The following is a 25,887-nucleotide window of genomic DNA, read 5'->3' as shown; positions in this document are numbered from 1 at the left end:
GTTCATGCACACGCAGCACGCCCATGAGCAAATCGGCAGTAGTGCATGCCGGAACCCATCCCTGGTTATATTAATATTCAGATGGGAGATATACCACACCTTAAGTTTCTAGCTATTCAGCAATGATATTCAAAAGCATAGTTTTTAGTTACAAGGACAGACGCTATGATCTGATGGACCAATTTGTACGAGGAATTGAATGATAAAAGCTAAATGTTGTTCATCTGCTAGGCTTAACTTGAATTGAACTGAAGTTGCTAATTCTAATTTGCAAGTAATTTGAAAATCAAGGAAGAGCCATAATGAAAGATGATTAGGCAGCCTGCTGATTATATACTGTCCACGTTCACCCTGTAGAAAAAAATAATAATTAAAAAGGGATATGATCGTCACCATCAATTATTTGAAAAGGTGTCATATAGTCTTTGGAGAAAAATTGGGTGTTTTGCTGTCTTGGAGGATAGGAAAGAATCCAGGAAACAGGATTTAGAAATTCTTGGTAATTTGGGCTGTGCCACACTAGGACAAAGTGCCTCAAAATATGGTGCAGGAGCTTCTATCAATGCTTTTAAGCAAATAAATCCATTCAGCCCTATGATAATATCCTGAAATATGGCCACTGTTGAATTATACTTGGATGGACCAATTTGGTATCTTCACAAGGCTGTTCCTAACAGTTTAGGAGTGTCAAACTCAATTTCATTGAGGGCCACGTCAGGGTTGTGTTTGACCTTGGGAGGGCCAGGGTGTGTATATGGCCAGGGTGGCTAGCTTGACATCACTCGTGTCAGGGGCGCCTCTGGCCAGAGCACTCTGTCAATGAAAACAGGTTCCTGAGCTCTGTTTTTGGCTGAGACAGCATCCTGCAACCCTCTGCTAGCAAAAACAGTTCAGGGGGACTGCATGTGGCCCTTATGAGCTCTGCTTTCGGTTGGGATGGCCTCCTGCAATCCTCATGCGTGGCCCTCCTAAGCTCTGTTTTCTCTGGCAGAGGCAGGCCAGTCCTTCACTACTTACAGGGTGGCCCTGTGGGCCAGATCTAAGCACCCCACAGGCTGGATCCCGCCCACGAGCCTTGAGTTTGACACCACTGTTTAAACAAAGTGGTTGAGAAGAACACTGCTTAATAGCTCTATGTTTCCATTCTCACATTCAAGGTCAGGTTCTTCTGCTGTAATAAAACGGATTACAGCCTCCAACTGGCTTAGCTTCCTGTGAGCTGGATCAATATCTGTAACACAATAAATCCTGGGGAAAGGAACATAGGAAAGAAAGAGAGAGTATCGGCACATATTCTCCTTTCGGACTCTATCCCGACACACATAACACTAAGCATAAAATATCCCACCTTTTCACTATCCCTATAAGGTAAAGGTTCCCCTCGCGCATAAGTGCTGGTCGTTCCTGATTCTAGGGGGTGGTGCTCATCTCCATTCAAAGCCGAAGAGCCAGTGCTGTTCGAAGACATCTCCGGGTCATGTGGATGGCATGAGTAAATGCTGAAGGCGCATGGAACGCTGTTACCTTCCCACCAAAGGTGGTTCCTATTTTTCTACTTGCATTTTTACATGCTTTCGAACTGCTAGGTTGGCAGAAGCTGGGACAAGTAACGGGAGCTTACTCCATTACGCGACACTAGGAATTCGAACCGCCGAACTGCTGACCTTTCTGATCGACAAGCTCAGCGTCTTAGCCACTGAGCCACCATGTCCCTTACATATATCTCACTATAGAGAGAAATTAAACAAGTGAACAGGAAACGGCTTTGGGAAAGTAGCCCATTGATCATCATCCATCTTACCATATTCCAAAATGGGCAATTGTTTGAATGACTCTTATCCCAATAAGAATGTAAGAAGACTGCCACACAGGGCACCCAGGATAAAAGCACATGCCTCATATGCGGTGCACATGCACAGCTCACATTCAAAATCCCAAGGATTCAGTCTCATGGTTGTAGCTACCATCTTGACTTCTATTTTTTTTATTCCCCACTGTCTTAACTTTAAAGAAAAATAAATTGGTTCTAGTATAAAAATAACAATGTAAAAAATGGTTGAGTCACTTTTTACATCTAACTAACTGATAACCTGGCATTGCCTAGGTATTTATTTATAGGGGGAAAATGTCTGGACCAAATGTAATTTCTAATGCTTGATTTTCCCCCTTGCTAGAGGGAGCCCCCATGTGGAGTACTGTGAAGCCGTTACCATGGCAACTCCACTGCACTGCACAGTAGAAGCCATTTTACAACAGTACTGTAGAATCAATTTTAAGGCACATCAGGCTGTATCTTAACAGAACACCCCCCAAGGGGTTTTAGGGGTGTCTTACCCCCACAATATTTTTTTTCCAGAGAGTAAGTCTTCTTAGGTTATATATACGTATATAACCTAAGGTTGTGAACACTTGTGCTGTGCTTTGGATTTGAAAGGCAAATGATGCTTCAAAAGGTACAGAATCACTCATGTACAATATCAGCTGTTGGTAACTCTTTAAACTAGATGTGTCTTTTCTAGGGTTCCGTGACCGCCCTTTGCAGCATAATCCAGGGAAAAGATATATTTGCTTATAGCAGTGGCAATAGGTGCTATGTGCCACTTACATTTTGGTGCAATTCAGATCAGAATCCAAAGGGTTACACAGCCCAAATGAAAGGACATGAGCCAGCCTTGCACCTAACTGAAACACAGATTGCTCGGCGACACAGTATTTCCCCGCATCCTTGGTCTAAAATCCTTTCTCTGGTGTGTTTAATATCCTTTAATTGGAGAAGATCTAGCTGAGCCGAGAGGTAGCTTCTGCAGAAACATTTTCTCAAGGCCTCAATTGCAAGGATCCATTGCAAAGTGTTCATCTTTCCAAGAACATGAATGAACAGAAAAAACCCAAAAATCTTACCACTCATTGGCTAAGGTCAAGTCTGGCTGCAGAAGGTCATGCAAACCTGAAACAAAAAGGTTATGGCATTGTTATGGCAGTGATTCCTGCTTTGTGTCAAACATGCTTAATACTCAATTTTTTCCACAAGAAATTTCCATTTGTATTGAAGGAGGGCTTAGTCTCTGTAGGATAATAGAAGTGAGGGTCATGGTTAAGACATTATGTAATGGGAATATAGGTAAAGGTATAGGTTCCCCTCGCACATATGTGCTAGTCGTTCCCAATGCTAAGGGGCGGTGCTCATCTCCGTTTCAAAGCCAAAGAGCCAACGCTGTCCAAAGACGCCTCCGTGATCATGTGGCTGGCATGACTAAATGCCAAAGGTGCACAGAATGCTGTTACCTTCCTACCAAAGGTGGTCCCTATTTTTCTAACTTGCATTTTTACAAGCTAGGACAAGTAACGGGAACGTGTTACGTGGCACTAGGGATTCAAACCGCTGAACTGCCAACCTTTCTGATCAACAAGCTCAGTGTCTGAGCCACTGAACCACTGCGTCCCTCAATGGGAATATAGGCACCAAGAATCTAGTTTGGGTGGGAGAGGGAGGAATTCCCTGATTGGATATCTTAGAGAGAAGGGGGGAAGGAGGGAGGGGGAGAGAGAGAGAGAGAGAGAGAACCTTAAATGACTTTGATTTAGATGCAACAGAGACATGAGGATTCTCAAGTATCAAATTCTAAGATCTTAAATCATAAGAGATGTTCAGATAGTGGAAATAAAGTTCAGAAAAATGGGAAGGACTGCCTCATTACTTCAGTCTATTCTGAAACATCAAAGGCTGCTTTGTTTTGATTAAAAATATGATTCTATAAAGGGATCGACATCCTGTACTTAGTCTAATAGACAAAACCAAATAAAGCAGCAAATGAATCTGACTGTTTGAAGCCACAGACCTCGGAACACCCATTTTGCAGAAAAGGTTACTGACATTAGGACCAGATATAATACACAACATAGGAAAAGAGGAACTGTAAAAGCTTCATAAATGTATAGTGGGTGCCTTTCCAAGAAACATTTGGGTTTCAGTGGTGATAAATTAGTATGCTATCATATTTTCCATTTTTTAAATTTTGTTAGTACTTTTCTTCTCCCTCTTCAAATACGTATGTAGGAAGCTGAGTTCATATTCTTAATAATTGTTTTCTACTCTTATCAGGTTAGCAAATAAATATCTGAAGAGAGATGGAGAGGGTAGCCAAAGTAAAACACCATTAAAATCCAGCTAGGGTACAAGAAAGTTTTCTCCAATGTTTCTCGCACAAGACTTTTACAAAACTGTGCCATATAACCAACCTTCTTCCACTGAAGTGTCCCCAAGCAGCACATATTCACCATATCCTCGTGACAGAACAATTCCCAAGCTGTGAGTTGGGGAGGGAAGGGGGGGGGGCAATAAGGAAATAAAAAAGAATATTATGAATATCTATCTCATTTTTTGCTGGTGTGCCATTAAAAAGATAAAGGTTTTCCTGTCCAGTCATTTGTGGCCTGCCAGCAGCCAGCAGATCAGATTCGGACAGTGAGGAGGTTGGGGAGGAACATGGGCCAGTCCTGTTGTCTGCTGAAGGCTTTGACGAGGGCTCTGCTTTGGAGGCAGAGATGGGGCCAGGGCCATCAGACAGTTATCAGCTGCCTTTGGAGTCAGACATCAGTGAGACAGACAAACAGCTGGAGTCTGTTTCCAGTGTGCCAAGTGCAGAGTTGCCAGATGAAGGGAACAGCTAAGGAACAAGGGTTGACTTGGGAGTAAGGCCACAGGTGAACAGTGAATGGCCCCTCCCATAGGGAATAAAAGAGGAGTGAAAGGGGAGGGGTGTTTGCAGAAGACAATTAGTTCATTCTTGCATTCTTGCCAAGTATTGCGGCATCTGAAAGATATCGGCCTGGGCACGCTCCAAGCCTGATAAAGATCGGTAATTGTGAACTACCTTGAAAGACTGTGGGTCGGGACTTTGCTGGAAAGGAATTCACTGTAAATTAAATAAAAGGGGTTTATTGGGATGAGGACTTGGCTTCATGCTGCTGGGGAAGCCTAGATCTGAACACCGACTCTAGGACATAGTGCGTCCTCCGTTTCTTGGCTGAGGGAGCCAGCATTGTCTAAAGACAATTCCATGGTCATGTGGCCAGCATGGCTATATGCCAAAGGCGCATGGAACACTGATACACTGATGTTTTCCTACCAAAGTAGTACCTCTTTATCTACTCGTGTTAAGGCTGTCTGAATAGTAATGCAAGACATTTCATTTGATCTCCCCCTGCAGAATCTGCTCGCTCACCTAAATGGCGTGCCGCTGATATGAGTGAAGAAATAGTCATTGGTGAGGAACAGAATTCTTTTCTGAGAAAAGAAAAAAAAATATCAGGAATGTTAAACCGTAACTGCAGAGAAAACATACATCTTACACACAGACACACAGATACAGACACACATAGATGAATACAGAGATAGAATGATGCAACCAGAGCTGGAAATGTAGTTTTTCTTTCACATCTGCATCACTCACTCCTTCTTGTTACAAAGTTGGCATGCAAAAAGGAAGGCTTAATTTTAATTTTAATCGTCAGATGGGTGCTGAAATGAGGTCATCATATATTAAGAACCTCGTGATTAGGCAGTCTCTCAATTGAATAAATCTCACATTGTAACATCATAACCTAAAGGTAAACGTTCCCCTCGCACATGTGCTAGTTGTTCCCGACTCTAGGGGGTGGTGCTTATCTCCATTTCAAAGCGCTGTTGGAAGATGTCTCCGTGGTCATGTGGCCAGCATGACTAAATGCCGAAGGCACACAGAACACTGTTACCTTCCCACCAAAGGTGGTTCCTATTTTTCTACTTGCATTTTTACATGCTTTCGAACTGCTAGGTTGGCAGAAGCTGGGACAGGTAACGGAGCTCACTCCGTTACGCAGTGCTAGGGATTCGAACTGCCGACCTTTTTGATCTACAAATTTAGCCACCAAGCCACCACTTCCCTATCTAACTTAACTACTGGGAATTAAGACACGCTGAGTTTGGTAGGTCCAGTCTTAAGTAACTGTGCAGGGGATGCAGACTTTTATCAATTAATTGGATGAATTTTAATTAAATAGACAAACCTGAATGGGCTGAAGAAGAAAAAAATATGGTTAATTGGGTTTTAAGTGATACATAAGCTTACCAGAAGGGGCTGTAATATCTTTTTAAAAAAACTGTCCTTGTTGTTTGTGTGAGATGGAGAGAAAAAACTGGAGACTTCTACTAAGATAGTATCTGTTTTTAGGAGGCCTTGTAGTACAATGATTACAACAAACAAGCTGTACAATAAATTGACTTCATGTTGTACTATTACTTAAGATTCATGTCTTTTGTTGTAGTGAATATGAATAATGCAACATCTCTTTAATTGTCTGCTACATACTTTTTCATACTAAATCAGTGTGTAATAATCTGTTTCATCAGCCTATCATCTGCAGAGATTGCTCAACATCTCCATGTAGGAGGCTATTGTCTGAAAGTGCGCAATAATAATTTAAAGTGGAATAATATTGTTTATGGACCTCAAAACATGAATAAACCTGACAATTTCTCCCAACGTTCCTATAAACCAGTGTTTCTCAAACTTGGCGACTTTAAGTCCTGTGGACTTCAACTCCCAGAATCCCCCAGCCAGCTGGCTGGGGAATTCTGGGAGTTGAAGTCCACAGGACTTAAAGTCGCCAAGTTTGAGAAACACTGCTATAAACAGTCCACTGGTAGAAATAAGTTGATAGGTTGGTCCAAGATCTCTGTGATACTAGTAAATTGCAACAAGAGAGGAAGGGAACAAAATTACCATAGAGGTTCAGAAGAACACTCTGAGAATGAGAATCCGAGGAAAAGACAGGCCACAGATACTCATAGTTGGGATGGATAAGGAATTCTGGGAATACCTAGGACAGTACAGGTAGTCTTCGACTTACCACAGTTCTGTTAACTTCGAATCAAACCTGGCAAAAGCCATTTTTCTATGCCTCAGTTGCCACACAGGTGGGGTAGGGGGGTCGGAGGATGAAGTACGTTGCTAGACAAAACACAGAACTTAATCTAATTGGCCAATGTGATCTGCGACTTTTGGGGAGGGAGTTATTTCCTATTTTAATTATACTGAAACCCCGGGAAACATTTAGAGTTGGTTTTCCAATTGATCATGCCAACATGAATATAGTTCTTAGAGGAAGACCTCAGCCTAGGAGTTCTGATTTGCTTGGGTTCGTTAGTCGGGATCATGACAGGTTCATTTAGTGACTGAAGTTACCACGGCACTGAAAAAAGTGACTTCTGACCATTTTTCACACTTAGGACCATTGAAGCCTACCCATGGTCATGTGATTTACATTCAGATGCTTGAACAACTGGTTCATATCTATGATGGTTGCAATGTCCTGGGGTCATGTGATCATCTTTTGGGACCTTCTGACAAGCAAAATCAATGGGGATTCCAGATTCACTTAACAGCCATGTTACCAACTTAACAAATGCAATGATTCACTTGGCTACTGTGGCAAGAAAAGTTGTAAAATGGGGCAAAACTCACTTAACAAATTTTTCACTTAGCAACATACATTTTGGGCTCAATTGTGGTCATAGCTTGAAAACCACCTGTAGCCCCATGCCCTGAAGGGCTTTAAAGGTTAAAAACAGCATGTTGATCTGATAGACTAATCTTTCTTTGTAAGAAAATACAAGAGGTAGTGAGGGCATTGGCCTCTGCTGCGAGCTACTCTATCTCTATCAGTAGAGTGAGGTTTTTTTTTTAATTGGGGGCGGTGGGTGGGAGTGGGAAGAATGCAGACAGAATGGAGATGGGCTCTCCATTCTGCTTGCATCTGTTTGCCCCAAAATAAGACCTCCCCGGATAACAAGCCCAATCGAGCTTTTGAGCGCATGCATTAAAAAAAGCCCTCCCTTGAAAATAAGCCCTCCCCAAAAATATTGCAACACAGCAGCACCATAAGGTGACTGCGCTCGCCATCTCCTGCACCTCAAAAATAATAAGACCTTTATTTCAGGAGTCAAAAGAAAATAAGACACTGTTTTATTTTCGGGGAAACACCAGTGGTGAAATTCAAATTTTTTTACTCTGATTCTGTGGGCGAGGCTTGGTGGGCATGGCAGGGGAAGGATACTGCAAAATCCTCATTCCCACCCCACTCTGGGGTCTGCAGAGGTGGCATTTGCCAGTTCTCCGAACTACTCAAAATTTCCGTTACCAGTTCTCCAGAACCTGTCAGAACCTGCTGGATTTCACCTCTGGGAAACATGGTAATATTCCAACATCCTTGCATAGCACACTTTGTGAATTCTGGCCACTTTGTGAATTCTGGCCACTTTGTGAATTCACACCCGTAGTACCAAAGGGATCTTGCTAAGTAGGATTAGCTGTGGTCCATAATATGGTTTTAGCACTGTTTCTTTGTATACCTTGATGAGCATTGCACTTCTTATCAGATAGAATTGGGGGCGGGGCGGGGGGAAAACTGGCCACAGCCCTCAAGGCTGTCCTGCTCCCTTTTTAATGTCCTTGAAATACGTTACACAGATCGATGCTCAGCAGCTGGTCTACATGAAATGACAGATAGGCTTGAGATGGGAGTGTGACAGAGAAGGTGACAAGCGGTAGGATAACTATCTCAGTCCTTGTGGCTGCAGTCACGTGGGACGCTTTTCTTTTCTCCTTCGCCTGAATATCACCCTTCCCTTTTGCGAGTTAAACACCAATCCTCAACGTCCTGGAAACCAACCCCCCCTCCCCCCATCTAGTACAATGACAGCAGGTACCAAAGGACTGGAGGCTAAATTGTTCATACTTTGGAAAGGATGATCGATCCTGGAGGCAGTTATGTGAGCTGGCTGCCAGCTGAGCATTTCAAAAACATCTCAGCTAGCTTATTTAATTAGCCAAGCATGGCCAGCCTAATGGTCTCAAAAAAAAGAGAGAGAGAGAGAGAATAAAGAAATCTGTGTGGGTTGCCATATAATGTTGAGTGGCTTCCCCAGTTTCTGTATTGCTGGATAGGAAATAGCCTGACTTAAATGACGCCTATAATATTCCCTCCAGGGGTCCCAAGCCCTCCTGCTTTTCTATTGCTGTTAACATTCGACTTGTTTTTATGATTTGTAGCTACCACAAGGTCACAGCAAGTGTCAGCATCTCTAACCAACGTGGTTGGTCTGGGAAAAAAGCTAAGCAGGACCAGGTCCAGCTGGGACATGCATTGGAGACCACTCAGAAATGAAGGATCTCTAGCAGGGGGGACATTCAATTTTTGAATGGGGCCAACCAGGGGTGATTTTTATGGGTTCAGTGAACTGATTCAAATCTTCCCTACTGGTTCGCCCGAGCCGGTCCAATCCAGTTGAATTTCACCCCTGATCTCTAGGATAGAGTAGAAAACTGAAGGGAAAATGGAAAATGCCTTGGAAAATTCCAAGGCAATGGCAATGCTGCCATTGGATTCAAAGAACACCAAGAAAGTCATAATAGATTTATGTTTATTTTAAGCATATCCACAGGCAGTACTAAGGTGCCTATTTCTCTCTCTCTCTCTCTCTCTCTCTCTCTCTCTCTCTCTCTCTCTCTCCCTCCCTCCCTCCCTCCCTCTCCTTCCCTCCCTCCCTCCCTCCCTCCCTCCCTCCCTCCCTCTCTCTCTCTCTCTTTCTCTCTCTCTCTCTCTCATATATATTCATAATACAAACAGTCTGCATGGAGTAGAATTTCCTCATTCTACTTTTTCTCCTTCAGTATAATTTTTGTCTGAATATTGAGGGGAACTGGTGAATTGTTTCATGCATTTAGCTTCGCCCTGAAACGTGATCTGTTTTTCTTTAAAAAAAAAAAAACCAGTCTTAATGTTAATTAATGCAGTCAAGGAGGCACTTCTTATAGCCTGAAAGCTTACAAGATTAGAGAAATGGCAAACAGTCTCAAGTATTTGGGGACAGGAGGTGGATGTGATATTAACAGGAGTGAATAAAATGTCTCCACGGAACCCTGCTTTGCTAACCTTTAAAATAAGTTTCAGTACAACTGGAAGGGGAAGAATATAAACTTAACAAATCAATTCCACGGAGGGTGTGAAATTTAGATGAAGCAGAGAAGCAGAGCATGAAGAGGTTAAGAAAGGCTAGTGGGGCAGGAGAGAAAAACCAATGCTACTTTTAAGATTACTGATATATATTTCTTCAACTCTTATTTCTGGTTACAACAGACTTTGGAAAATTTTCTATCAATTCAGAATCTCTATACCTTTATTTAACTTAAGGGGGCAGCTGGCCAAAGAAATCATCCCAGTGCCTGCATGTTAAGAGACTCCATGGAAAACTTTCCAACTCTCTTGAAGAAAAAAAAGTATGTGCCTCTGGTTTAAGAGATGCAGGTGAAAAAACAATAATTGAAAACCCAATTAATAATGAGATGAAGGAGCAATAATGACAAAAGAGTAAAAGTCGTGAAGGTAGGTAAGAGAGAGCTAACAAGGAGCCAATAAACGTCACATGGCATTTAATGATGAGAGATTTAATTTAGGAAATGCCATGATGCCTAAATACATTAATAGGTGTAAAACTGTCAAGAGTGCACACAGGGTGACTATTTTGAGACAACCCAGGAGCAAAATACAGTAAACAGAGGTTTGTCTTTCAAATAGTGGTTTATCTACAAGGAATATATACATACACGTACTAAGCAAAGTCAGGCAATCAATCATCAACCACAGCACAGAAGTATACACGGAGAGAGAGAGAATACCCTCACAGGGCCTCTCTTATATATACGGCCTCTTCAAGTGATAAGTTAAATAACCCTGCTGACTCATTCTCATTGCATCATCATTTCAGTATTACAGCATTACAGTAGCTGGTCAGCTATTAAATCATCATTACCTTGACAAAAACATTTCATTTGTACAGAACAGATTGGAAAGGGGGATATTGAAGCCTCTCCTTTTAATGTACACTAGAAAGGGGTGGGCCTTTGATTGCACAATCGCTGCACCCATATTGACTTTTTCATGAACACCTCTGCTCTGAACTCTTGATATGCACACCTGGACAAGATCTTCTAGAACCTAAGTCTCAAGAATTTTAGGAAACATTTTCATTCTTGAATCTACACTCCTCAAATACTGCTGGATTTTAATGGATCATATGTTTCTGCGGCAACTACTGACAAATTAAGCCTCTGTGGATGACAACTATGACTAAAATGGCTATGCTCTCTTTACATCTTTTCTCTGCCTCCTAGGGAAACTGTGTTTGATGAAGAGAGAATAAAGATACGGCTAAGCTTTGTATTTCCAAAACAGCCGTTACGATTTCATCCTTCAAACTCTCCTGCTGTTGCCATGTATCCAATGAAGCTAATCTAATTATGCTGATGTGTTTTGGGGATTTTAGGATAGTTTCACACATTTAACCTTTATAAATGTTAACTTTTTTGAATTACATGTTTTTTTTAATCTATAATTAAAACTTATAAATACTCACTCCTTTATCCATGGGCACCTTTACATCCATGGACAAATAACCAGTTTCTCCATTGATCATTGCTGTTCGTAACTGCAGAAAGAAATTAAAATACTTACAGTAGCTGGCTCAAGACCACTGGCCTGCAATAGTAATTTAGGTATAGATATTTCACCCCTTTGTGTTTAGCTAAACAATATATAGGTTGGGTTGTAATCATACCGATTCAGGAAAGCAACTGCCATGACTAATGTGTTGGATTAGAACTGGGAGATTTCTTTTTTCTTTCTTTTTTTAATTTGTTTAATTTTCTTTAAAATTTGAACATTTCATCTTCTATTAAACAGTGTGTCATCTGGGTACAAATATTTCTGTGCAATCAGAATTTACAGTATTCATTACATTGATATTAATTCTCTAATCTTACAATAATAATAACAATAATATGATAAACCTATTCATTTCTCCTCTTAACATCTCTTCTAATAAGAATATATTAGTAATATTAAACACAATAGTCTTAACAGTCATACTTGCAAGAATCATCATGTTGTTTACATCTCTGTCTTAACGTATTTTCTACATTTCACTGATCTCCATTTATTTCTGTCTGGTTTTGTTCTCCAACCATCCATAAAATAGCTCCCAAGTCCTATAATACTCAGTTTGTTCTTTCTCCTGTATAACTACAGTTAACCTATTCATTTCTGCACATTCTAATATTTTCCTAATCACATTCTTATCAGTAAGGATCTTTTCACCCTTCCAGTTTTGTGTAAATGCCATTCTAGCTGCAGTTAGCACATGTATGATTAAATATGCATTCCCTTTACTATAAATTTTACTACTGGGAGATTTCAAAGTATGAATAATTGGCTGCAACAGATTGGTACAAGGATGTTCTTCTACATGTGTATATTTTTGCCATACCTTTCATTGATTACTTGCATCATCTTGGGCTTGTTCTGACTTCGTTGCATGTTGCCTGCCCATTGTCAATAGACAGACTATTTGTCAATATTCCTAGAATTTGCTAGGAACCTTATGGATGAATTGGTCAAGGAATGTTCACAAACCCTTCAATTAGATACTTACAGTTTCATTTACATCTTCCCATTCTACTTCAGAAAGGTCGACGCTGTTGTAATTGGGTTTGGGCTTCAGCTTTTTTCCTTCTTTGTACTGGAATATTTGCGGGGGAAGGACAGACAAGTTAGAAAGATGCACTTTTTTTTGAAGGAAACACTTTTTCCTCCCTTGCTGATTTTACTATGTTTGTGTCTACTGTTGAAAGATGTTCTAGGTCAGGTGATGGCGAACCTTTTTCACCTCAGGTGCCAAATAATTTAACCCCCATAATTTAATGACCCCCCCATGCCGTGCCTCCTGAGCATCCACATGTGACACCCCCCCACACTGACCCGCACATGCACACGTGGCTTTCTTGGAGCCTGGGGAGGGCGAAAAACAGCCCAACATGCAAACCGGAAGTTCAGGAACGGACTTCTGGGTTGCCTGTTGGGCCGTTTTTCTCCCTCCGGAGGCTTCAGGAAGCCTCCCTGAAGCCTCCGGAGGGGGGAAAACAGCCGAACATGCAAACTGAAGTTCAGGAACTGACTTCTGGGTTGCCCACTGAGCCATTTTTCTCCCTCCGGAGGCTTCAGGAGACTTCCAGAGTAATAATACAGAAATGATATATGCTTTACTGTTTTAATTCAGATATAAATTTCAACCCTGTGAGCATATAAGTAATCTAACCAATTTGGCATTTATTGTATCATTTGTGTTCTTTTTCTAATGGGGATATTTATTGCATGCTTGTAATGAAAGCAAAGAAAATATAAATCAAGAGAAAATATAAAAAGTGAAGAAAGTTCTGGAGGAGAACTTTCAATCTCACATACTATTTACATTTTGGACGGAATAAGTAGGTAATGAAAAGGTACCTTGGAGGAGATAGAATATTTCAGTCAGCCAACATAATTAGATAGCTGCATTTGGAGCCTTGACATTTAAGTCAAAGTGACGTAAAATTAAAATTTAATCATATAGGTAAGTAACCTAGCTAACAAAGTTAACCGAGATCCAAATTCCCTAGACACCATGACAATTCTATTGGTACCAGTGATATTTTTGCTGACGCAATGGGATCCACTGCGTGTAAAGGTTCATGATAGGCCTTTGATTTGACACCTGAATGGTGCCCATTTAGAAGTTTGAACAGATATTGAATAGATATTGGGTTCATTGGAAAAGAAAACTAACACTCAAGGATGCCATTAGAAAAAGACAACCATCCAATAGTGACTTAGTGTCACTGTGGGAAAGCACAAATCTAGATACAGTAGCTGATGACCCTGTGCCAGAGGTGGGTTCCTACTGGTTCGGATTGGTTCGGCCGAGTAGGTAGTAACTCCAGCGGACACACGCCCGAACCGGTTCTATGCTCGGTGGCGCCATCTTGATTTTCTGTTCTCACATGCACAGAACAATCTTCATTGAAAAAATGTTATTTTTTTCCTTTTCTAATGTTGGGCACATGTGCAGACCTTTTTAGGTGCAAGTGCGCATGCGCGCAGAGCGGTAGTTTTTTTGCGCGCCGCACCAGTAGTAATGCTGGCAGAAACTCAACCCTGCCCTGTGCATTAATGAACTGGCGGTTCTAAAACAACACAAACTAAACAGAAATCCTAGAAAATCCAGGGCTTCTTTAGGTACATACCAGTGGCCGGAGGTCGGGATGAGACAGAATGTAGCCATTGTTAGTAATTAGAAAGGCATATCCGTGGATACCCAGCTTGAAATAAATGCAGTGAAACAATAAGATGTATTTTTTTTAAAAAAAAAAAATTGCAAAAGGGAACGCATCCCACAAAACTATGCACTGGTTGATTAGTATGCACACTATCATTTCTTGGTTGGGACATTTTGTATAAAATCTTAACCCATTAAGAGATCTATTTAATTTTTATTTCATTTATTTGCTGTTTATATTTCATACATTTCTAAACCACCCATCTTCCTCAAATTATCTTGTTGTGTAAGGGGCTCTCAGATGCTTTTCTGTCTTAACATAGTTAAAATCTGAATCAGGAGACAATAAATCAGAATATTTGTTAATCAAGACAAAATTCTTGTGTCTAATTGACAGTGGCTGCCTGCAAGGAATCCTTCCAAGTTTGTGGAATGAATATTTCCCCCCTCAAACTGAACAGAGCCAGCTCACTCATGACCCTCAAGCAGCATATTCAGAAAGATTCGTTTTTAGGTTCAGACCCTAGCACAGGGGTGTCAAACTCAATTTCATTGAGGGCTGCATCAGGGCTGTGGTTGACCTCGGGGGGTCAGGTGGCCATGGCCAACAGGGTGGCCATGGCCTACTGGGTGGGCGTGGCCAGCTTGATATCGCTCCCCAAACTTCTGGCATATTTCCTCTTCGCATTGGGTAGACTGGGCCAAAGCGACATGGTCCCGCCCCATGGGCCAGATCCAACCACATCACGGGCTGGATCTGGCTTGCGGGCCTTGTGTTTGACACCCCTGCCCTAGCTACTACCATCCTAATATCTCATCTCTTCTCCACAGTGCCTTGCTCTGAGGGTTCCTCAGATCAAGAAATAAGAATGTGGAACCAGTCTGAATCAGGGGTGAAATCCAGCAGGTTCTGACAGGTTCTGAAGAACCAGTAGCAGAAATTTTGAGTAGTTCGGAGAACCAGTAGCGGAAATTTTGAGTAGTTCAGAGAACAAGCAAATGCCACCTCTGGCTGGCCCAAGAGTGGGGTGAGAATGGAGATTTTGCAGTATCCTTCCCCTGCCACGCCCACCAAGTCACACCCACCAAGTCACACCATGCCCACCAAGCCACGCCCACAGAACCGGTAGTAAAAAAAATTGAATTTCACCACTGGTCTGAATACAATGCTGGCCCTGATACCATGTTTCTAAGATTCTCAGAGGAGCATCAAATCAAGGCACAAGGAACATGTTGTCTTAGTTGTGAGACTTTCCCTTGAAAGGGCGTAGTATTAACAGAGAGCTTCAAAGGCATAAATGTCCTCTGCAGAAACGCTGGGAATGTGACAATTTTTCTGAACTAGTGGGCATCTTTACTTCTTGCAGCATGCCGTGACTGAAGCAATTCCCTGACATTATGGTGGAATGAATATTTCCTTTGGGATGGTTGCACTTTTAAAGATCAGACAATTCTCATGATCTCAGTTCTTACTTTGTATCGTGGAGCCAACTTAAGGAGTTCTCTCAGTGGAACATCGGATCCGATTACACCCAGAAGGATGCCATGTGATCTCTGAAAAAAAAAAATAGAAAATGAAAACTGGGAATGTATTATCTCTTTCTCCTTGCACCAAAATCAGAATCATCATTTTGTCACCATGTTGGTTTTCATCATTTTTATTGATTAGCCTGACAAAATATTCAGATGCAGGGATAAAAAGGAACAGAAACGTGTTAAATATTCCATTCTTGTCTAAGCTACAGTGTAGATGCTAATAAAAAGAGGTAATAGATTCTATAAGACTAATAATTTCAAAAGAAGACAGAGAAGGGGATTACATTTCTATTTTCTTGAAAAAATAGTTCTTTCACTAGTGTTTTTTTTCTCTCCAGTGGGGCTGGTCTATCAGTTCTTTTGCTAGATTTGAAATGTTAATGTTTTTTAATTTTTTAATATTCTTGCTTTTAACCAAAAGAAAGTTACTTTATCTCACACATACATTGGTAGATAACTGCAGATCATTCTTCAGTACTTCTGTTATCAAATTTTGTTTGCAAGACTTCAGAAGCTCTAAAAGGTAATGATAAAGGTTCCCCTCACGCATATGTGCTATTTGTTCCCGACTCTAGGGGGCGGTGCTCATCTCCATTTCAAAACCGAAGAGCCAGCACTGTCTGAAGACGTCTCCATGGTCATGTAGCCGACATAACTAAACACCAAAGGCACAAAGGTGGTTCCTATTTTTCTACTTGCATTTTTTATGTGCTTTCGAACTGCTAGGTTGGCAGAAGCTGGGACAAGTAACAGAAGCTCACTCTGTTACACGGCACTAGGGATTCAAACCACCGAACTGCTGACTTTTCTGATCGACAAGCTCAGCATCTTAGCCACTGAGCCACCACATCCCTCAGAAGCTCCATAAAAGGGAGTTGGGGCCATATGGAGATGCAGGCTATAACTTATTTTTAAATGCACTCTTTAAATTGTTTTCATTTATTTAACATGCTGTAGTTCAGTGGTGGGTTGCAGGCGGTACGCCCCGGTACGGGCGTACCAGAGCCTGCCCAGAGCACCGGGTACCGTTCCGGTACGGTGCTCCAGAGGGCCCACCTGCCCGCCCGAGCTTCTTACCGTGTTTTAAAGCTTTCGGCTCTTCCATGCACACGCATGGCACATACAGCGCCTGCGCGATGCTCCGCTGAGGCTTGCAGAAGCATTGTTTGCAGCTGCAATGCATGCGTGTGCCGCACATGTGTGCGCATGTGTGTCCATGTGGGTGACACTGGAATCCGGAACCCACCACTGCTGTAATTATATAGAGTTTTAAGAAGTGGTAACACACACCTCTGGAGATCTGTTAAAGCTCTGTCAGTCTGGTTCAGGGATGGGTTCCGTCAGGCACTACTGCTGGTTCGCTCGTGTGTGCACTACGAGCACATGTGCAGTGCAATTAAAATTGTTCTGCGCATGCGCAGAACCAAAAAACAAGAACCAGAGAACCGGTTTGGGGGTGTGGCAGGCCTGGGTCGCTACCGGTTCCAGCGACTCAGGCCGCCAAACCATTACCAGTTCGGCTGAACCGGTCCAAATTGGTAGGAACCCACCACTGGTCTGGTCTACCTACCTCACTAGGTAGACCCAGACCAAGAAATCAACTCCATAGGAAAACTAAAACATCTAAAAATTATCCAACTATTGTGGTCTCAAAACACGTTTGATTTCTCACCACCCTTGGAGCTTGCATATCTTCATCAAGGTCATGTTCCTTACTCTCTACAAGCTCCAACAAGCAAAGTTTAATTTTTGCAAGCCAACCTTTTATCTTGCTCCAAGTAGAGATTGTCTAAAAAAAAGATGCTTACCGTTTCATTTTTTTTGCTGAAGACAGGCATAGCTACTGTTGTCATAAGCAAGAGACTTTGAGCTTGAGAGGCAAAGAGCTACCAGATAGAAAAAGAGCAGCAGATTAACTGTTGGGAGAGTAATTGGCAGGAGAAGCACAAATCCTTTGAATTAAATAGCAGGGAAGCACAATGAAAAAAGTGTGCACTAAAAATACTAGCTGTGCAAGAGGACAAGACAAATATGATACTTAGGGGAAAGTCATGAATCTGAAACATGTTTTGCCAATATACCTTCACATAATCAAGGTAGATAACATCATAAAGAAAGTTTAATATATGACTGCATTTCTTCATATCCGGGTTAACATAATTAGAGATATAACTAAAGCATGTGATCCACTTACCCAGACATAACAACTTGCAAATGTGTGCTTACATACATAAACATTCCAACTCATATTCAGGGTTCAAATGCAAATGGGCTGGGATTGGAGTTGAAACCAAGGGATATATTCAGTGGTGGGATTCAGCCAGTTCGCACCACTTCGGGAGAGCAGTTGTTAAGTTTCTGGGCAGTTTGGTGTTGGAAGAAATCATTAGGGCAGAGAACTGGTTGTTAAATTATTTGAATCCTACCACTGGATATATTGCACAAGGGACATGGGCTTACATGGAAGATGGTTCATCAACAAGTTGGAAGAAAGAAAGGTAAGTTGTGGGAAATGGACAAAGGCATCACAAGCTAGAGATGGAGAGATGGGAGGGAGGGAGGGAGAGAGAGATGGCTTTGCAGCCCCAGAAAAGGGAAAAACCATTTATCTAGGGCTACAGCTCTCTTCTAGTCAATTCGATAAAGGTTTCACCCATTTCACCCTAGAGTGCGTCAAAGACTCATTAGATGAATCCAAAGATCTAACACAGAGGCCTTCAAATTTGGCAACTTTAAGACTTGTGGACTTCAATTCCCAGAATTCTCCAGCCAACAGAACTGGAGAAGCATAGCTATGCTGGCTGGAGAATTCTGGGAGTTGAAGTCCACAAGTCTTAAAGTTGCCAAGTTTGGGGGGCCCTGATCTAGCATAAGAGCCAACTATATATCTATGGAAGCTCCTGGGTGGAATGAGGGCACTGCATCATTCCAATCACATATGAAAGCAACCAGTATTGAGAGGAATCCTAATATATTGCTATTATTTTTAATAGCTGTACATAGCACTATCTACCATGACTGTCAAGTTTCACTGTTGCACCATCTATCACAACATTTTATGGTATTCAATTCCACAGATTAATCTTCTGCTGGCCTTCCTAAACATTAGCTTAGTAGGCATTATTAACAGGTTGAGCATGGATATTCAATAACTAAAATGTAGATGGCCATCCTGTTGTGGTACTAAATATTTATAATTGGGAAAACACTTCATCTATACTCTCTAACAAATTATGCAACTTCTATTTCATATTCAAAGGGACCCTTTTCTAAAGCTAAAATCCCATTATGGATATTGTATAATCTTAACAATTACTTCAAGATGTAGCACTGTAATCCAGATGTCTAAACAGAAATAAGTACCATAAAATTCAATGTAAGTGAGCATCAAATTGCAGTCAAATCCATTCAATGAATCTAGAATTAAGCCACAATTCAAACAGGGGACCGTCAGTCCATGAGCTATGCTCTACTATTCCATGACACGACACAACACAACTCAAATACATCCAGAATTAAGTTCTCTGTCTTTCCCATGCTGCATTACTCAGTCACTACTGTATTACCAACTGGATGTATGGTAAAGCTACAAAGTAATCTAATATACAACATCCACAAAAGAGTCAATGTTCACAAAATACAGCTAGGTTGTTACCTCCTCGGATTGTGGCAGCTAGTGAGAAATGTGGATGGCATTAATGAATGGACAGGACAGAACAGATGAATAAGCCAGACAAACATGCAACAAGTAACACAGACAATGCAAGTGAGAAAAAAGTAAGAGCAAGCAAAAGCATCACATAGTTTTAGGTAGCAACAATCAAGAATCAGCACTCAATAAAATAAATCCAAGGCCACTCTGCTGATTTTAGGAAAGAGATTTCTTTTATAACTTAGTTCCAAGAAATATTCAGCTTTGTTCTGTGAATTAAAAAAAAATCTTCTCATCTATTTAGGATTAGCATCAAGATGGCCAAGGCACGGTATGGTATGGTGGGACCAATGTTTTAAATTGTTGGCTCTTGTAAGCCCATCAATTGGTTGTGGATAGTAACAACAAGTAATTGGGAACACACAAAGTCATATTCCATCCAGAATTGGAAATTTTAACCACTGGAATTTGATTCTGCCAGTATCAAGATTGTTGATGCTCTGCCTTACCATTCAACATACAAAGAAGGTCCATGTATATGTAGCAACCACTAGGCAAGAAAGACTTTTCCTTGAGATGAACTTGGTTCCTTGTGATTTGATGGGCCCATTTTTATAGTTTCTTGGAGGACAATACAAAGTGGTTCATTGTTGCTCTCTTCCTGGATTTATTTTTATTTCCTAGTCTAACCTACAGCTCTGGTGCTTTCCAGTCGTCTCCCATTGAAATCCTAACAAGGGCCAACTTGTTTAACTTACTAAGACATGCCTAGCCAAACATGGCTGTAGGTGCTGCTAGTTAGATGCTCAGACTTTATTGCTAAAAGTGGATAAACACACTTGAGAAACTTTAAAGTAAAGGTAAAGGTTCCCCTTGCACATATGTGCTAGTCGTTCCCAACTCTAGGGGGCGGTGCTCATCTCCATTTCAAAGCCGAAGAGCCAGCGCTGTCTGAAGACGTCTCCGTGGTCATGTGGCTGGCATGACTAAATGCCGAAGGCACACGGAACGCTGTTACCTTCCCACCAAAGGTGGTTCCTATTTTTCTACTTACATTTTTACATGCTTTCGAACTGCTAGGTTGGCAGAAGCTGGGACAAGTAATGGGAGCTCACCCCATTACGCAGCGCTAGGGATTGAACTGTCGAACTGCCGACCTTTCTGATCGACAAGCTCAGCGTCTTAGCCACTGAGCATCCCTATGATATGGTGAGATGAGAATCTTTAGCCTTATACAAAATAATATACATTCCTATGAAAACCCTCTAAAACTGTACTGAATTTCAACTTGTGGAAAAATATAAATGGGAAGTCTACATTTATGCCAGCAATCTCACTGCTAAAGAGAGAGAATCTTGCCAATTATGAAAAACAGTGTTCCTCTTTAGCAACAGTAACAGCTACAAGTGAAAGAGAAATCAAGGTTTTGGCTGGCATGGATCTCTCTTCCTCCTCAAACAAATTCTTCCTTTGGGTTTTAGCCTTAGTCATCTAAGACATATGGGACCCCATAATGTATGCTAATTCTCTCTGTGAATATAGAAAACAAGCTACGCTGCTCCTGCTGCAGGCTCAGTGACCCATTTCTTGAGCTCAAACTATTTTTTTCCTGGTGACTAATCCTTAATAAAGTGCTTCTGCAGATTTTACAGAGACAAGAGATTCTAATTAAGTCATGCTATGCCTCTTGTGATTTGTTTTGAGTTCCTGGACTATGGTGGAATTTCAAATGCAGCATCGCACATAAGGAAAGTGTGATAAATGATGTCTCTTTTAGAAGGCACATTTTCACACTCTCCAGCTGCTGTGATTCCACTTCTGAATGATATACATACTGCAACAAATATCTGAAAAGACCCATATCTCTTAACGCCTTCAAAGTTGGACAATTAGAAACTTTTCATGAAATACTTACAGCACTGTCCATATAGGCTTCCGTCCATATGATGTCATGATCATGATTGATAACCATTGGCCGGCTAAGTACATGCAAATATTCCATGACATTCTCTTGCACATCAGCCAAAGTAGATATCTGTGTGTAGTAGCCTGGGGGGAAAAATCACCATCAACAGAGTTAATTTTGTTTAAATTGAAGTTTGTATCTCATTTGTTCCAAAAGTCTGTAGAGATTCTCAGTCATCCAGGTCATGGTAATCCCAAAGGTGCTTTTTCTGGAGGCAACTGGATTTTCTTGTTTTTTCTTTTGAAGACGTTTTGCTTCTCATCCAAGAAGCTTCTTCAGTTCTGAGAATCCTCAAAGGATTGGGGAATGGGAGGATTTATATTCCTTGCAGACATCTGATAATCTACATCCTTTTAGAGCAGTGTTTCTCAACCTTGGCAACTTGAAGATGTCTGGACTTCAACTCCCAGAATTCCCCAGCCAGCTTCAAGTTGCCAAGGTTGAGAAACACTGTTTTAGAGGGTAATTGAAGCACTTGAAGGTTTATCTGTGTCCTTAAGGTCACCTGAGTGGTGCTCCTGGTTCCTGTAGTCTGCAATTTTTTAAAAATAATTTTTAGATTTCCAGAGAAAAACTGCAGACTACAGGAACTGAAACAGTTGTAAGTGCAAAGATTGGTCGTAAGTCCCTTTTTTTCAGCACTGTTGTAACTTTAAACAGTTACTAAATGAATGATTATAAGTCAAGGATGAAGGAATGAGAGGTGAGCTTACGTAAAGACATGCGTAGAAAGCTATCATGATCTCAGTAGCTGGTTATCTTGGATACCTACAAGCTCACCTAATTAGCAGAACCAGATGTGGGAAAAGAGGAAAGGTTACGTACAGACATATGCATTACAGCCATGATCTCAAGTAGCCGGTTATCTTTTTTCCCATGATCTCACTGAGCAGATACAGGCCGTATCAGGGAGTTATGTGAGATTCAACCTTGGCTGGGATAGCCTTCTGGATTCACAAGGGAAAAAGGAGGGAGTAAACAAAAAACAATAATGTTGCTTTCTGTGCTCTATTCTGCTAGTTGAAACTGTATAAAAGCCAAATAAACTCTGCATAAGGCAGACAGACATTTTTGACACCACTGCTTGATGGATTTTTGAAAACCTACACAAGGACTACCTGTACCACCTTTGTAACTGATCCCATATTATACACAAACACACTGCTTAGGACATTTAGGAAAGGCCTAATTAAAATTGCCACTGCTAATTTTTTTTTGCTTCTTTTATACTTTTTTTTTAAACCACAAAATGCTTCAGATTCAGTTTCTCAACTGTGTACTTTTCAAAACCTGTGACATATGGCTCAAACAGGAGTAGGCATTACTATTTTCTGCTACTTGCTTCTGGAACCTTTCCAGTTCAGTTTAGGTTTGCATATCACAATTACGATAACGTAAAAATATATGATTGGCAAGTGCTTCTGTCTTGCAGAAAGGATGACTGAAATGAACTCGAATGAACTTTTTTCTTTACCTTTATTGTTACAAGCTATCCATTTCACATTCTGTGCGAAGCTGACTTCCCTCCCAATAAGGTATGTGAAAACACGGACCTGTGAAATGAGACCACAAGCATTTAGAATGTGAAATTAAACAGAACCAGAACTCTACCTTATTATTCTTTCGTTTTAGAAAACCCTAGACAAGGTCATTATTTATCTTATTCTTTCTGGGATCTGCAATTGTCAGATCCTGCCACATCGCCTTGCATCTCTGAGCTACCCACCAAATACGATAGTCCTTATGCAAAGGTAGGAATAAGAGTAGGTGGCAATATTTTAGTTTGAATTCATGGAATAGCTACGCCAGCTCTAGATAGTACTTCGATCAGAGGTGGGTTTCACATAATTTTACAACCGGTTCGACGTACACTGAAACTGTGAGCATGCGCGCCTTCTGTGCATGTGCACAGCCTTCTGTGCATGTGCACAGCCTTCTGTGCATGTGCTTTGCTCGCGTGCATGGCTTGCACACATGTATGTGGCTTAGAAAATGTGGCTAAATAGGACAGCATAGAGCCCCCCGCACAGGTCGCCACTATCGGTTTGCTTGAACCGGTCCGAACCAGCTGAATACTACCACTGATTTAGATGGGAAGGAAGCAGGAAATCTCAGGGCGATAGGCTAAGTGAAAATTTTAAAAAAATCTCTGAAAAGAAGCAATGCCACACAGGACTTCTATGCAAAAACCCCTACACAGATATGTGTCCATGGAGTCACTAAGAATGTAACTCAACTTGAAGAGGTCTTTACTTTTATGAGTTTTGGGGAAATAATAAGAGGTGAACCAAAGGAAGGAGTCAAATACAATTTGTCACAACCTTTTTAAACAGTAATTTCAAACTAACAGCTGTCATTATTTTACAGAGATTGTTACTGTGATTTGTTATGAGTTTTGACTTAGCATATCTGTGAACTCAACTGTGATTGATTCAACAAACCATTAATAACCAGTTTCTTAAAATAGCTTGTGAACCTTTCACTCCCATCGCCTTTGTCTAAAACTCATTTAAATATTTATGTTTTTGTTCTTCTGCTACATAAAAAAATTAAATATAGTGACCCTATCACTAAACTTAGACCAATCTCATTAATTAGTGAGCTCCATCTGCAATTATCTCAAGCAAAAATTTAGCTAGGAACCTAAACGTCTCCATGCTATTCATTGTTTTGTTCCCTGCTCATGATTCATACCAGACCAGTTGATTTTCTACGCTCTTCTCTGTTTTTCACTTTGGAAGCTAACCTTACGATCAGGCCAGTTGAATTTTTCAAAGACATATTCATAATCTTCCATAGCTCCATCGGTGAGCAGCATGATTGCTTGGTTGCAAAGGCCTCCTTGTCCTGCATCTCTGAACTATGAACAGAACAAACCACATTGAAAGTCATGGATAGAGATACATATCTCACTGGCACAAATAGTATAGCAGATTAATGAAGTCCTTTGTTAAGCCTCAGCAACTCCTATCTATCATATTGATAGGGGTGCTCAAACATGTTGGTAATAGTAGCAAGGTTCATTCATTTATTTTTATCCTGCCTTTATTATTTTTACAAGCGACTTAAGGCAGTAAACATGCCTTCCTCCTCATATTTTCCTCACAAAAACATTGCTATGAAGTGGGTTGGGCTGAGAGAGAGTAACTGGTTCATATTCACCCAACTGGCTTTATAATAATAAAACAAAGCAAAACAAAACTACAATACAATGCAATATAGTTCATAAAGATCTCCCTACTTTTGTGCTAGATAGTTCTATGATTATTCATGATGGAAGGGAAAAACTTTGTACATGCCAGTAACATATTTCATAATAATTCATAGGAAGTAAATATTAGCCATAAAATGGATAAAAACAATCCAGGCACTGAGATCCAATATACCTAACTTGAATTCAGTTTATATTCCAGAAGATCAGAATATTACTTAGACTTTCCAAAAACAAACCAAAAAAGACTTTTGCCTAATCTAAATATTTCTGAGTGGATGTAAGGATACTGGTATCCTTATCATTATACGCATGTAGGCTATTGATATTCCTCTTTGTAGCCTCCAACTAAGGTGACTCTGATGATCTGATGCTAATTCAATGTAGTGTCTCCTAACTTGTCTATTCCTTCCTGAAATAGCATTTGCTACACATCATCTGAAGGTTTGGGTCGAATATTGTATGCTAGATGCAAGTTTTAAACTGTGCAAATGAACCAGACCCAGGGAAATGACTAGGTTTAATTAAATAAAGTAAGTAGGCCTTAGCATTCCAAAGCTTTTGCTCTCGTCTTCTCTAATACCATCCTTTTAACCCCTTCTACCTCTCCTATCACTAGGAAAGCAGACCCAACCAAGTATTTATTTATTTATTTATTTTATTCGATTTATCAGTCGCGCCTTCTCCGCGAAGGGACTCGGGGCGACGTACAATCAAATATATAAGTGTGTGGCATGGAGGAGGTAAATACATCAACATTTAACAATTCAAATAGAAATAAAAAGCCACAAAGTTAAGATAAATAACAGTAAAATTACAACAATTAAAACAATTAAAATACCCAAAAGATTTAAATTTACAGTTTAAAATTGCCAGGGAGGTTAGAGAGTTCTAATTAAGCCAGGCCGGCTAGTTGGAACAGGTGGGTCTTGAGTTTCGTGCGGAAGGAGCGGAGATCAGTCGTTGTCCTAATATCTGGGGGGAGGTCATTCCAGAGGGCTGGGCCCATCACAGAGAAGGCCCTACTCCTGGGCGCCGCCCTCTGGCACTGCCTAGTGGACGGCACCTGGAGGAGTCCCTCTCTGTGAGAGCGGATTGGTCGCAGGGATGTATGGGGCAGGATACGATCCCGCAAATAACTAGGTCTGAGAATAGTTATTCTCCAAAGAGAATAAGTATGTTATTCTCTTGAACAAATATGAAATTGAAAAGATATAAATATGATTAAACACAAAAGCCAACTCAGTGGTCTCCTTCCTGAAGAAACAGAGTTTCAGGTTAACCAGGAGCTGATCTATTAGGGCAGTGATGGCGAACCTTTTAGGCACTGAATG

At 40.9% G+C, this 25,887-nt stretch overlaps 1 protein-coding gene across 1 annotated transcript in view; it reads right to left on the bottom strand.

Annotated features, from left to right (window-relative positions):
- CACNA2D4 (calcium voltage-gated channel auxiliary subunit alpha2delta 4) overlaps positions 1 to 25,887 on the bottom strand; it is a gene marked incomplete at both ends in the record, with an annotated part of 173,230 nt that overhangs the window by 120,883 nt on the left and 26,460 nt on the right. The window contains 13 exons of the mRNA XM_081958700.1: positions 1,151 to 1,248; positions 2,902 to 2,947; positions 4,240 to 4,307; positions 5,226 to 5,287; positions 11,456 to 11,527; positions 12,530 to 12,616; positions 14,157 to 14,231; positions 15,662 to 15,742; positions 17,533 to 17,610; positions 19,380 to 19,397; positions 21,292 to 21,425; positions 22,817 to 22,895; positions 24,089 to 24,202. Coding sequence (XP_081814826.1) covers positions 1,151 to 1,248; positions 2,902 to 2,947; positions 4,240 to 4,307; positions 5,226 to 5,287; positions 11,456 to 11,527; positions 12,530 to 12,616; positions 14,157 to 14,231; positions 15,662 to 15,742; positions 17,533 to 17,610; positions 19,380 to 19,397; positions 21,292 to 21,425; positions 22,817 to 22,895; positions 24,089 to 24,202 — 1,012 coding nt within the window. The remainder of the gene's footprint in view (positions 1 to 1,150; positions 1,249 to 2,901; positions 2,948 to 4,239; positions 4,308 to 5,225; positions 5,288 to 11,455; positions 11,528 to 12,529; positions 12,617 to 14,156; positions 14,232 to 15,661; positions 15,743 to 17,532; positions 17,611 to 19,379; positions 19,398 to 21,291; positions 21,426 to 22,816; positions 22,896 to 24,088; positions 24,203 to 25,887) is intronic.

The sequence above is a fragment of the Natrix helvetica genome (assembly GCF_964273705.1).
Source record: "Natrix helvetica genome assembly, chromosome: 6".
NCBI classification, from domain to species: domain Eukaryota; kingdom Metazoa; phylum Chordata; class Lepidosauria; order Squamata; family Natricidae; genus Natrix; species Natrix helvetica.
Note: the sequence above shows the minus strand (reverse complement) of the source record. Positions and strands in the feature narration are given on the sequence as shown.